Source organism: Esox lucius, chromosome 1, assembly GCF_011004845.1.
Source record: "Esox lucius isolate fEsoLuc1 chromosome 1, fEsoLuc1.pri, whole genome shotgun sequence".
NCBI lineage: Eukaryota > Metazoa > Chordata > Actinopteri > Esociformes > Esocidae > Esox > Esox lucius.
Window position 1 is genome coordinate 27,031,189 of NC_047569.1, and position 14,772 is coordinate 27,045,960.

The 14,772-nt window shown below is 41.0% G+C and overlaps 1 protein-coding gene across 3 annotated transcripts in view; it reads right to left on the minus strand.

Annotated features, from left to right (window-relative positions):
• bcas3 (BCAS3 microtubule associated cell migration factor) overlaps positions 1-14,772 on the minus strand; it is a 274,108-nt gene that overhangs the window by 194,305 nt on the left and 65,031 nt on the right. For all 3 annotated transcript variants that reach the window (XM_010868161.3, XM_010868099.3, XM_010868284.3), the window contains exons 14-15: positions 11,547-11,680; positions 5,355-5,625 (exon numbers count right to left, since the gene is read on the minus strand). In XM_010868161.3, coding sequence (XP_010866463.1) covers positions 5,355-5,625; positions 11,547-11,680 — 405 coding nt within the window. The remainder of the gene's footprint in view (positions 1-5,354; positions 5,626-11,546; positions 11,681-14,772) is intronic.

Here is a 14,772-nt window from a genome sequence, read left to right on the forward strand (position 1 = left end):
TGCCTCGCTAGCGTGACGTTGGTTAGTTACCAACGACTCTGAGGGAATGTGGGCGCCCCAAATGGTTCCCTTTACCCTTTACTGGACTACTTTTTCACCAGGACTCTCATACCTCTGGTCAGAAGTAAAGCACTAAATAGGGAACAGGGGGACATTTGGGAAGCATCCAAGTGGTGTTTTGGCCAGAGGATGATGACTGACAGAAAAGGGCGTTCTGAAGGATTAAGGGAGCCCTGAAAACCCAAACAAGCTCTGTGTTGGCTTCTAATGGCAAAGAGGAAGCATCCTTTTATCAACAGTGAATTAACAGTTTCCCCTTGCACCTTGTTTTGCACTGCGCTACCTTCTTTTGCACTGCGCTGCCTTGTTTTGCACTGCGCTGCCTTGTTTTGCACTGCGCTGCCTGCAGCAACTGAACCTCGGGCCAGAAACCAGATGGCTGGATGACTGCTGGATCCGCAATGAACCACCAAGCCTTCTGAGGCCGGACCGGGAGAAATCTACACTCACTAAAACACCAACAGTTAAGTGTTGATGTTTCTTGGTTTGACTTGGACTGTTTAAAACCAGCTGCAAGCACGTACACAGTGTGTACACAGACACACCACAGACAAGACTTGGACTCCTTGTTGACCTCTATTTTGTCTTTTCTTTCGGCATTTTGCTCCTGTTGACAAGGAAGAGTAGTGGAGTCAGGACAGCAGAACATGCCTCCTCCAACCACAGGAGCGTTTGGTTTGAAGTGAGACAGTGAGAGAGGCCCAACGGATTTTAGCCAGCCCAGTCTTATTCACAGTTACTGACCCCAAATCAGTACTTAACGGCCAGATGCAACAACCACAGATGACTAATCTACTAAAAAAATAAACATACCAGTTTAAAGAACATACACTGCCCTCCATAATTATTAGGATAGTGATGCAAAAACGTAAGAGGTTAATGTTTAGATATTTAGTTTACGTTTGAGGGAATTTTTGTATACTGGTTTCAACATTCAGAAATGACAACACCATTGTGGAACAATCAGTCCAAATACTGCAGGGCACCAAAAGTTCATCTAGACAACCACTAGATTTAAATCATAGCTTTAATTTTTTGATGTGACTTAAAGGTAACATCTGTAAAATGTTTAGTAACAGCATAAATGAATAGAAGACATCTGCAGTTCATGTATTAAGTTAATGTTTCAAATGTGTTTTTCTACAAAATTGTACCATGTGCCAAAAATATCCTCTATTTTAACTTTCTCGCCAGACCACATATCAGTTTGCATTGACATTGTAGTCTCCTCATACTCACTTTAGACACTCGCATCTCCTCGACACTAAACTAGCTAATATTATTCCAGTCTAGGTCCGTAAGGGAAGAGGAGGAGACAAGTTGTGTTATTGTTTAAATTCAGTCTTGGAAATGTTTCAGGCAGGATTATACATAGTGCCCCTTTAAGGAAAAATACCTCAAAGCAAACCACCACCAAAGATGTGTTCAGTGTGGGCATGGCAAATAATCACCAATGACCATACCCATAGTATGTTGGGTTCAATCATTTGCAGACTTCATTCAGTTATTGCAGGCAAAAGATACAGTGGGGAGAACAAGTATTTGATACACTGCCGATTTTGCAGGTTTTCCTACTTACAAAGCATGTAGAGATCTGTCATTTTTATCATAGGTACACTTCAACTGAGAGACGGAATCAAAAAAAAAAAAAAATCCAGAAAATCACATTCTATGATTTTAAAATGTGTTGCAATTACAGAGATCATACGTTTTTCCTGAAGTTTTTGACCAGGTTTGCACACACTGCAGCAAGAATTCATATCTCAATCAAAGAATAAGAAACCCAGTGAACTCAAATGCGACCAACACAGGCTTCTGGACCGGTCATGCTCTTGCTGGGTAAGTTCTGTTTATATAGTTATAACAGAACTCTTATTAGCAACATCATCCCTACCGACTTCAGCCGAAAGTCACCCGTTAAAGTTAAGCCTAAAAGTGCCCCAATGTAACAAGCTAATATTAGCGGTAGCTAGCTAACGTAGTAGTAGCAAGTAAGTCGTATGGTCACGTTTGGGCGAGGGGTTTTGCCAAATGTCCATTCTCTGGGCAAATGCGGTTTATATATGGGTGCAGTTATTATTTGGATTTGAAAACACACAAAGCTATACAATTCGTGGTACAGTTTATACACGACGGGGGTTATAAACGGGGAATTACAGTAATGAAAATGCTTTTTTTGGGCATCATTTTAAGCTGTCCCAAAAATGTTGCTGCTCTGAAATAAGGGGATTATAAAAACAGAGTCTACATGTGTGAACTTCATAGTAATTGCCTGATTTTAAACCCAAACTCGGCGAGTATAGTGCCAAAAAACGAAAATAATGATTGTACTGTCCCAGTACTAAAGTACTGAAAATGCACTTATGTTAATCGTTTCATGTTAATAATCAGATAATTAATGTTATTAATCAGATATTACAAATAGGTAACAAGCACCCTGGTGAAATCCATTTGTCATCCATCATCATGGGTAAAGGTGAAATAATTAACAAAAGAGAACAGAGAAATAGTTGTGGACCTCCATAAAGGCAACAGGTAAAAAAAAAAAATGAAAATGCACCAATCAGCAACATAAGGGGAATAATTAGGAAACTTCTAACCATTTGAACGGTGGTCAATTTCACTGGCAGAAGATAGGTTTATCTTGGCACTCAGAAAAGAAGCTTTGAAATGCAAAAACAAATCCAAGGGTCACAGCACTGAATATTTGATGTTTCAAGGCGATTTTACCTCAGCTGGTACTAGGTCAATTCACAAACATCATGAACTCTGCCAATACTAACCCACAAAATGTGGATCTTCCAGAATGAAAATTACAAGTATAAGTTTAAACTAATATATAAAGTCTATCATAGTGTTACATTTACATTATTAGGAACATTGGGACAACTAAATAGTGTTTTAAATGATAGAATACAACTGACATCTGGTCATTCATATCTTTGAGAATCCATTGGTGAAGGTCAAAGGCTGAATGTTAAACCAGGATCGAGGAGAATGAATAGCAGGACTCCATATTAAAATAGAATGAGAGAAAAATAGCCCAAATGTAGCTTTCTATTTTAAAAGCAGGCTGGCTGCTCAGAAGGATGTATACTTTTCCTAGTTCCTTCCCCAAAATCAATGTGTTGTCGCATGCAACAATCAGAGGAGAGCAGCTGTTGTGGCTAGTGAGCCTCGCCTGCAACCCATTCATCAGCCCAGTTTCTGACGTTCACACCCACAAACAGCCTTTTCACAAAGCAGAGGAAAATAAATCACAAAGCAAATTGTGACAAACTTTTTGGAGCCTATTGGGGGCAGCCCCCAAGCAAAACTGGAGAAATTGTCAAACATCTTTGTTCAGAAACTAATTATTAAAATAAATTAAAATGAAAACGAACCTCACTATGAAAATAACACAACCCACACATCACACTAGAAAACGGTTTAGCTACTGTATCGATAGATGCAGAAAAAAGAAAAAGTCAGAAGCATGTCACATGTTCAGGGATCAGTTTTGGTCAGATCCCATTTGGATAGAAACATTGCAATGGATACATGTTGAAACCAGCCTACAGCACACTACAAAAAGGCCCACAAAGCTTAAACAGTAAACTCTTATATCAATCCAGAAGTGTTGCACTGGAGATGTTGCTTTTGTGCCACACAAACAGTTCACATGGTTTATATTAACATCTGAAGAAATACTCTTGTCTGGGTGAGAAACCTGTGAATATCTAAACCAACGACATGTTGAATAAGGGGACGGACACAACAGCTAACAACACAGCGAGAAAGACTTCCACAAAATCCAGCTTCCAGACCACTGCTTAGTCCATTCCCAGCCTCCCAAGGGCCATAAAAATGAATACATAAGTTGTAAATAACAAAGCCCTGGACATATTGGCTCTGTCCCTTTCTCAGACTGTAGTATTTTAGTAAATCTTCACATTGTAACATTTATTTAGCAGTAATGCAAGCACACGCACTTACACACACAAGCATAGTTACCAATAGCTTAATTGTTGGCAGGTGGCTGTAATGCCCTCCTTAGAAAAAAAGTATGATTTATGAGTCTCTCTATTCTGTCCCTCACCCTCTTCTGAAACACCGGTGTAGGTATATGTACAGTACCAGTCAACAGTTTGGACACCTATTCATTCAAAAACATTTCATTATTTTGACTATTCTCCACATTTTGTAGAATAGCATTACAGAATAATATAGAATAATTTAATAAGAAGACATCAATACTATGAAATGGCATATATGGATTCAAATGGTGACTAAAAACATGTTAAACAAATCAAAATAAATGTATATTTTAGATTCTTCAAAGTAGCCATTCTTTGCCTTGATGACAGCTTCGTACACTCCTGGAATTCTCTCAACCAGCTCCATGAAGTAGTCTCTTACTATATATTTATGGTCTCTTTTATTCTTCGTTTTGTACTCATTCACTTCCTATGTCTCATCTTAACTCAGACTTTCTCTCTCCCTGTCCAACTAGTTCTCACCTCTTTTTTTCTCTTCAGAAACAAGACACGAGACAAGCCCTAGCGGCGGGACATTCCTCAGGCTTGACGTCACCCAGGGCCAGGCAGGAATGCCCCACTAACATTGCTGTAACCGTGGGGACAGTGGTCATGACACAGAGCCAGGAGGAGACATACTGTATTGGGCCTGGAGCAAAGGACCAAAGAGTGAGGGGGGGTGGGGTCTGGGGCAGACAGGCAAGGAAGGGAGGGGGGAAGTCTGGGCGCCATGGCTGAAGAGTCTGGGAGAGAGGGAAGTCTCTGCGGGCTTGACAGGGAGAGAAGGAGGGAGACAGAAGGAGGTTGGGAGAGAGGCAGGCTTTGGTTGGTTGGTTGGGTGGATGGGTGTCTGGTTTAGTGATTCTGTAGGACAAACCAAGACCCTGAACTGTGATTTTTCTCTGTCAACTTGGCGATGAGTATGTCAACAGGTGTGTGTTTGGGTAGTGGGTGAATGTGCCTACGCGTGGGTGTCAGTGTGTATAGTGTGAGTTCCAGTCAGGCCAGGTGTATCTTGGGGTGTTTGACCAACAGGACCAAGGCTGTGACAGACAGGTCATAGCACCCAAAAGAACAAGGTCTAGTCAGGCGGTTGTTGTGTTACAGGAGCTGTCGTTTCTGTCTGAGGAGACACAGTACGTTGTAGCTATCAACGTACTGCATGTTGTTCCAATGCAACAGACTAAGGTTGAGTGAGGTCCCAGGTGTGTTTGTGTAAGTGTGTTTTGGTGTGTGTGTGTGTGTGTTTGTGTGCGTGTACACATCCTCCATTCTCACCATGTAGCGGGGACCCGGAGGGGCTGCTGGACAGCCCGGGGATAGGGCTGCACCTCCCTCCTCCAGCCTGCTTGCTGGTCAGTTCATTCTCTATCTCCTCCAGCCCAGCACTCTTCTGGAAGCGGGACATACGGTTGACCACGCGGGGGGACATGTGGGTTCGGGCGCAAGGCACGCCACCATACGGGTTGATGGGAAACACATGAGAGGTGCCTCGCAGTGTGCTGATCACCACCCAGCGACTGTCCTGGCTGAAACAGATGTCCTGGACCTGGGGAGAAAGAGGGGGCTTTTAAATGAAGAAAGACGAAAGGGGCAAGAGTGTTTTACACAGAGATACCTGGTCTTAAGTTAGTTGAAAATCTCAACATTATCTTAGAAACCAAGACTTCAGGGAGCCCTGACAATTCATACTCTTAATAAAAAAGAGGTAATCTGAGTTGAGGCCTTCAAAGAGTAATAGTTTGGTTGACATATGTCCTGTAGATTTTGTGGTTTAATTAAAATATGAGTCCTTGGAGAGATGGCGGCCTCTACATGGAACATGCACAAAAGGACACATGACTCGGCCTGTTTTCCTGTTTTCCTTTTTACAAACAACAGTATTTCTGTCCAGGATTGCAAGTGACAGTTAATATCGTTTGTCCCCGTGAAACGCCTTATAAAGGAAATCGGTATCACTTCCTTGATATAGACAGATTCATGTTAACATAATTAATTTATTAGACATTCTCATCCAGATCGACGTACAGTAAGTAAATAGATATTTAGGATTTTTTTGGTTTTCCCCTAAGGGAAATAAAACCACAACCGTTGTCTTGTGAGCACCATGCCTCACTAAGACATATTTGATTAATGTTAAAGTTTTTGCAGTAGAGATTTTAGTCAAATAATTTCACATCTATCAAGGTGTTTTCATATGTCTCCAATTTGCGCATTTTGTGTTACCTCTTCACAGCAACTTGCAAAGAGATTGAAGTTGGGTGTCCTTGGCAAAGTTGTTCTGCTTCTAATCACACTGCTTCTCAATGAGAAAGTACTTGCCAGTATTTACATGCTTGGAGGAAAAACACATTCACCAGCCAAGATCAATGATTGAGCTTCTAGGAATCCAACATAGAACGAAGAGTCACTAAGACGCAACAGGGCAGCGCAACCTTTCTCTGACACCAACCAACCCAGGAAGGTGCTGAGATTTACAATATTGCAGTTATCATTTAACAAGTACGAACCAAGAACTCAGAGATTAGTCAAAAACTATCACACAAGATACGAAAATGAGGCAGAGCTTGGGTAAAGTTCAAGTGACAAAATTTTTAGGTGTGTGGTTATCTGGCTGTGGTGTGTGGTTATCTGTGACTTAATATTAACAAAGACACAATTCTAGTCAAGTGAAAGCAGACAGATGTTGTAGACAGGATACACAGTGGAGGTGGTCACACAGGCAGAGAAGTGTTCAAAGGGTCTCTGTCTTTATCACTAACACTGATTAGCTAGATTAGACATTCTGTTCACTTTGCAGGAACATCAAAGGAATGACGGGGCTCCTGAAAGAAGGAAAGGCAAAAGAGATGCAAATCAGAATGCAGAGAAAGCAAGTGATGGAATGAACAGAGAAGATGACAAAAGAAATACAGAGAAGGGAATCAGACTAACAGCAAACAAAAATAGACAAACAGCAAACACACTGACCTATTTGGTCAGTGTACTCCCGTTTAAAGCCTCGTTTCAAATAACCCAGGGGCCCGATTACTAAGAAACCATCCTGTTGCTATCAGAGCTCAGGTCTGTTTACTGGGACTGACCCTGAGATTGTGCATGTGTGCGTGTTTGGAGTGTGTTTGGTGAGACGGACTGAGTCCAGCTCAGTCGGTCAACCCAGCCAGATAAGAGCGGTGTCCGTCAACCTTTCTACAGTACCATTATCTCGGCCTTGTTTGCTGTGTAGTTGATAACCTCTAGGGCCTGCGGCCGGCTCTCTCTCCCTTGCTGCTGTAGTCTCTACACTGTTTACAACAGCAGGATCAAAGCCAGCAGCACACCGCCAGGCAGCATGGACCTGCCATTACCAGTCACACATTAACCAGCCAAATATACTCATCCAGACGCCAAATCAGTTGGTGTATGTATGTACGCGTGCATACATGGGTGGTGGGGTTTGTGTGTGTTTGTGTGTGTGTGCGTGCGTGCGTGCGCGCGTGTAAGTTTGAAGCAAAGCCTAGATCGGTATTCTCGTCCAAACATGACACCAGCACGATGTGCCACCAGGGTCCAAGCTCTCCACAGTTAAATATTAGTTTTGTTAAAGCAAATAGAACCTCAATAGTTGCCACACTAAAAAGTATATTTTGGCTAAACTAAACAAATATCAGTACATAAATCCGAAAACATTGACTTTGTCAGCTCAGGGAATCTAGCCGACAACCTTTTGGTTATTGGACCAATGCTCTAACAACTAAGACACCTGCTGCCCCAGTGGGAGCAGTGGGGTGTCAGGCTGAAGTCAGGCTCTTGACTTGAGCTTCCCAATCTTGCAACGAGTTGCTGCCATGAGGCAAGTGGATACAGACAAAGCTGGGTAGAACTACCACTACCTGCCTCCATGAATAAGTGATGAGAACCTGTGTTGGGCAGGTAATAGGGGCATAGGCAGACATTGGGCTGAGCTGAAAACAGCTGCTGCAGAGGATAGGATCATTAGAGTAACCAGCCTCAGAAATCAGCAATTAACAGCTCCTCAGATTGCAGCCCAAATAAATGCTTCACAGAGTCCAAGTAACAGATAAATCTCAACATCAATGGTTTAGAGGAGAGTGTAAATCAGGTCTTCATGATCGAACTGCTGCAAATAAACAATAACTCACAGTAATAAGAAGGGACTTCCTTGGGGCAAGGAACACAAGAAATGGACTTTAGACCGGTGGAAATCTGTCCTTTGGTCTGATGAGCCCAACTTGGAGACTTTTGGATATAACCACAGTGTCTTGTGAGATGGGGAAGACGAATTCTCTCTACTTTAGGGCTGGGTAAAAATAATAAATACTCCAATTAAAATCTATCTTTGTTTGAGTGATCTGATATCGATACATAAAATCTCGAAATCAATCTTTTAATATGCTTGAAGCTTTAACAAGATCTTGTTGATCGCGCTAGGCTAAGCAGAGCAACGACTGAAGGCACCGCCAGGCCTAAAGGCAGATGTTTGAATTTAAAAACTATGAAGACAGTGAAGAACGGGAAAAAGCAAAGCCATATGTAGGACCCTATAATTTCCACACTGCAGAGATCATGGATGGAATCGAGGAATCCAGACATTAATTCAGACAAACAAAGGAATTGAAAGAATTCTATATTTTTTTGTTTTATTTTTGTTTTACATTTTGATGATGAATTGTGATGCGCCGCCATAGAAAAACTGAATATTTTTATGAAAAACGATTTTGTTTTACCAAGCTGAGTACAGTTTACATTCACGCAGTTTACTATCACACGAGTGTCAGAGCAGAGCACCATCCTGCACCTGACGTTCAAAGTATCAAACTAGGGAGTGAGGTCAGAGAAACCTAACTAGCTATGTCAGTGCACGTACACGTTGGTGTTGAACTGTCAGTAAGTGGCTGTCATATTGATATGAAGAAGGTAGCCTACCCATTGCCTGAGCCACAATAAACCAAAGGTGGAGTGATGGTAAAAATTATGTGATCCCCTGCTGATTTTGTACGTTTGCCCACTGAAAAAGAAATTATCATTCTATAATTTTAATGGTAGGTTTATTTGAACAGTGAGAGACAGAATAACAACAAAGAAATCCAGAAAAACGCATGTCAAAAATTGTATACATTTATTTGCATTTTAAAGAGTGAAAAAAGTATTTGACCCCTCTCAATCAGAAAGATTTATGGCTCCCAGGACTTTTATACAGGTAACGAGCTGACATGTCTAAAGAATGTATTTCTTTTATACATTTTTTGTTGTTTGTGTATAAAACTGAATCACAGAAAAATTTAATGGAATTGGACAAAAAATAAAGCCAATTTTATAGGACCCTACACATGTAAGATATGCAAAATGGGGGTGAAATATTGTGGAAATACCACAAATCTACAAAACCATTTTATAAGACACCACGCAGATAGGCCTACACAGTCTGCAAAAATGGCAGATCCGAAGTCATCTGTCAATGACTGTCATGTTAGTCATGTTAAGTAAAAAGTACTTTAATGTAACTTTTTCAGGGTCAATTCTTAATGTTAACATTAAATTGGTGCATCATAAAAAATATTTGAGGGTGGCTTCTTGTACAATTTGCAGCATAAGTTCTCTAAGAATCTCTTACATCCAAGCAAAATTGGTATTCTAACTGCAATATCCCTAACCTAATTTATATCAAATAAAATCAGAAATGTAATCAAATCGGGAGCTTGTGAATCGGAATTGAATCAATTTAGGAAATCTGTGGCAATACCTACTCCTACTCAACATGTGTGGTACCCACCTTGAAGCATGGATGAGGAGGTGTGATGATCTGGGGGTACTTTGCTGGTGACACTGTCAAGTCACACTCATAGCAACCACAATATTTTAACCAGCATAGCAAACACAATATTTTACATCGATCCCATCTGTTTTGCGCTTAGTTGTACTATCAAATGTTTTTAACACAACACTGACTGAAAACACAACAAGGAGAGTGATGGTGCTGCAACTGATGTAGGCCTCCACAATCATCCAACTTCAACCCAAATGAGATGGTTTGGGATGAGTTGGACCGCAGAGTGAAAGAAAAGCAGCCAAAATGTCCTCAGCATATATACAAACGCCTTCAAGACTGTGGGAAAAGCATTCCATTCCATCTCATGAAGCTGGCTGAGCAAACTCTAAGAGTGTGCAAAGTTGTCATCTAGGCAAATAATCTACAATATGAAATCTGTTTAACACCTTTTTGGTAACTACATGATATTTCATAGTTTTGTTTTCTGCACTATTATTATACAAGGTGGAATACAGTAAAAATAAATAAATAACCTTGAATAAAAACATCTATTATTTGGTGAAGAAAAGTGATTTAAAATGTTGATAAATCAATTGGTCGATAGTGCAGTTGACAAATAGTTTTTCTACAGGGACAGGCCTACTGCAGAGACCTAAAAATCCACAAGTTAATCTGAATCTGGAGACGAAGATAAAGGGATGTATCCATTAAATGGTGGTCATCCTTTAAAGGACACTACTCAACCTCAGAATGTGATTAGGTGGGGGGAGGAGGGGGTCATGTCTAAGAAGGTCATCCCTTCTACTAACATCTCACATATTAGATTTTTTTCTCACAAGAGTCAGAGAGAGAGGGTGAAATTGAGAAGAGAAAGAGAGATCTGGCGACAGGCATTGCAAGAGAGATTTGTTATCTAGGGGAAAAAAGAAAACATGCAACAGCCTTTTATTGAATGAGCCACAGTGAATGTTGTTTGAAACTCGCCATGCCCTATTTGTCTTACAAATTGTCTCAGCTTTTGAAAATGTGTTTGCTTTGGATGGCCATGAATTGATTTGCTAGAAGGCTGTGATTCCACAGCTGTGAGGAATCTGGTGCTGCAGTTAAGTGAGAGGCAATGAGGCCTTGCTTGTTTCTAAATCATCCTTCACATCAATTACAGTGCTCCGTGGGTCACACCCCGCCCTGTTTGAGTACTTAACCACTCAAACACACACATATATGCACATGCGCGCGCATACGTGCACGCGCCCAACGAGATGAACACACACTCGACTCTAATCATTCAGCCTAATAGTGTTTTACCCTTCCTAACAATGTAATGAGGAAATGAAATTTTAGCTTTAGTGGTTGCCTTCTGGTCACACAGGGACACCATACCACTCATGCACTACTAGAAGCAGTTGGTCTAAGTGTCTGATGGGAGCTGTGCAGTCTGATGAAGCCCAGTCATCTATCCGACAGTGTTTAGACACAACACAGTCAGACATACAGTATCAAACAGACGATCAAAGGCTTGGTTTAGATGCGGCAGGAGCTTTTATGATGCAGACACATTCCGTAAACAGCACTGGGTGGCCGGTTCAGAACACACCAGGGCTGAGTAACTAAAATGTTCCTAATTTCCAGGGGATATGTAGGTTTTGTCAAATGATTTCCGAGGTGTCAGTGAGTGTATGTTTTGTGTGTGTGTGTGTTACCTTGGCTTCAGTCTCTCCGCGGTGCAGGGTATAGAGGTGGTGGACAGCAGACTGGTTGGAGGCCCACGGGTGAGTTAGGACCTGGAACACATGGAAGTCATGGCCCAGAGCGTCTGCAGTCACTAACAGCATTCCTGGAAGGAGGGAAGCACAAGAGACAGAGATATAGAGAGGCAGGCAGATGGAGAGACAGACAGATGGAGATATAGAGAGAGATGGAGAGACAGACAGATGGAGAGACAGAGAGAGGGAGATATAGCGAGACAGATGGAGAGAGAGATAGATGGAGACAGACAGATGGAGAGACAGACAGAAAGAGACATGAATATTAAAATACACACACTGGTGTCCCTATTGTTGATATTAGAGTAATTCAGGACTGAGATTTGACCAAAACTGCTTCATTTTCAACTGACCGTCATAAATGCAAATTCCAAACCCAATAATTAGGTTTTTAGCATGTTAAACCTAATTTTACACATACTTTTAGTGCTGAAGCACCATTCAGACGCTGCATTTCGTCATTGTGGATAAACAACACTGAGCGCACCACAACTGCAAAAGCTAGTCCGTATTCTTCAAATGCACCTAGTGATGTAATTTAGTGAACACATTTTTCAAAAGGCATTCCAAAAACAATTTCAACATTTATTTGTGAACATTGTTCAGAACATGTAATAGTCCGGCCACTGGCTCGTGAACACAAGTAGAAAAAGGCCAAATAAATCACAGAAATTGAACTTTCACCAAAACAACTGTCTGGATGATGCTTCGCCACTAAACTTGGTGAAAGAGAAAAATTAGGCCGGACATGCTAAAAAAATGTAATAACTTTAAAAAAAAATTTAAATTTAAATTTGAATACAAACTGGAAAAAAGAACAATCATATTCATACAGAAACGCCCCTCAACAATTGGGCAGATTTACAATGAGATGTAAACAATTATAATTTTTTTAAGTGTAAAAAAAAAAGAGTGTGACAACTTCTACAAAGAATTGCATATTAGCACCACCACACTTTAACACAAACAAACCAGCCTATTAACACAGGCCAGCAATCATTTGTCACTACCATAAAAAGCTTGCTTATACATCTTCTAGGAAATGAGAGGAGTGTGTGGAGGTGTGTGTGTGTGTTCTTGTCAGTGTACGCGCGTGTCCTTACACATAACCACAGCACAGCTTGTGTAACCTCAGATCACAGACCCATTCATTTCTAGCAGTTTTGTTTGAATCTCGTTAAACTGCAGAAAGTGTAGGCCTTTACTGTAAACAACACACTAGAACAACCCCAGATATAAACCCAGATTGCAGGCAGTCCAAAACGAAGCCCTGAAACAGGGTCACACACACTCCTACACACCCCCTTTTTCACATTTGGTCATCTCAGTGCCTCAGAAGACATTTGCCTAGATATCAAGTAGCCAATCCATTGTAGTTTTCACCATGTGCTTCAGCTTGTAGTCACTCTAAAAGGTCAACTTCCATCCCAGTTTCTTGCAAAGGGCAGCAGGTACTCCTTAAAGCCCTACACAGTCCCTGGTGATGACAAACCTCACCATTACATGATGCTATCACCACAATGACTGCTTTTGATTCTATAAGGTGCTCTTGCAAAGTCACACCTGAAAACCTCTGTTCATAAAATAAAATGAGTATGGCAACAAAAGCTCACAAAAATATTCACCCTTGGACTACTCCTCATTTTGTGTTACAACATGAAATAAAATGCATAAGAGATTTTACCACTGATCAACACAAGAAAAATCCAGAAAATGTCAAAGTAAAATATGAAATCAACAAATTGTTCTAAAATAATTACAAATACAACAGAAAACAATTGATAGCATAAGTTATTCCCCCTTAAGTCATTATTTGGCACCTTTCATGTTGTGACAATAAAATGTGGAAATGTCCAAGGGAAGGACTAATTCAGAGCCACAGTATGTAGGGAGAGATGAATGTGAATGTTGGGTGGGTCATATCATGCGTGTAGCTAGCTGTGTTTAAGTGATCACCAACTGATTTACACTGACAATTCACCCCCTGTACACAAACGCTCAACGCAAGTTCCCCAGGCCTAAGAGGTTTATTTGTCAAATGCACTGAACAACACAGCATCATCCTGTACAATGCAATTCTGGTGACATGGCACTCGACAAACTACGTAGTTAGACCATTTGAATTTAAATGAAAAGGACGTTTTTTTGTTTTGTCAGACCACAATACTTCAAATGGGATTCAAGATACAAAGATAAATCATGTCAGAACTTTTTCCACCTTTAATGTGACCAATATAACGTGAACAATTCAACTGAAAAACAAACTGAAATCTTTGAGAAAAAAAATGTAACCTGGTTGCATAAGTATGCACACCCTTAAACTAATACTTTGTTGAAGCACCTTTTGACTTTATTACAGCACTCAGTCTTTTTTGGAAGAAATCTATTAGCATGGCACATCTTGACAGCAATATTTGCCCACTCTTCTTTGCAAAAGCACTCCAAATCTGTCAGACTGCGAGGACATCTCCTGTGCACAGCCCTCTTCAGATCACCCCACAGTTGTTCAATTGGATTCAGGTCTAGGCTCTGGCTGGGCCATTCCAAAACGTTAATCTTCTTCTGGTGAAGCCATGCTTTTGTGGATTTGGATGTGTGCTTTGGGTCATTGTTGTGCGGAAAGTTTAACTTCCTCTTCATCTGCTTTCTAACGGACACCTGAAGGTTTTGTGCCAAAATTGCCAGGTATTTGAAACTGTTCATAATTCCCTCCACCCTGACTAAGGCCCCGGTTCCAGCTGAAGAAAAACAGCCCCAAAGCATGATGCTGCCACCACTATGCTTCACTGTGGGTATGGTGTCCTTTGGGTGATGTGCAGTGTTTTTGCGCCAAACATACCTTATGGAATTACACATTTTCCCACATGCTTTTGGGAGACTTGATGTTTGTTTTTGCAAACTTCAGCTGGGCTTGGATGTTGTTCTTTGTAAGAAAAGGCTTCCGGCTTGCCACCCTACCCCATTCATATAAGAATACGGGAGATTGTTGTCAAATGTAGCACACAGCCAGTACTTGCCAGAAATTCCTGCAGTTCCTTTAATGTCACTGTAGGCCTATTGGAAGCCTCCCTGACCAGTTTCCTTCTCGTCTTTTCATACATTTTGGAGGGACGTCCAATTCTTGGTAATGTCTCTGTTGTGCCATATTTTCTCCACTTGATGA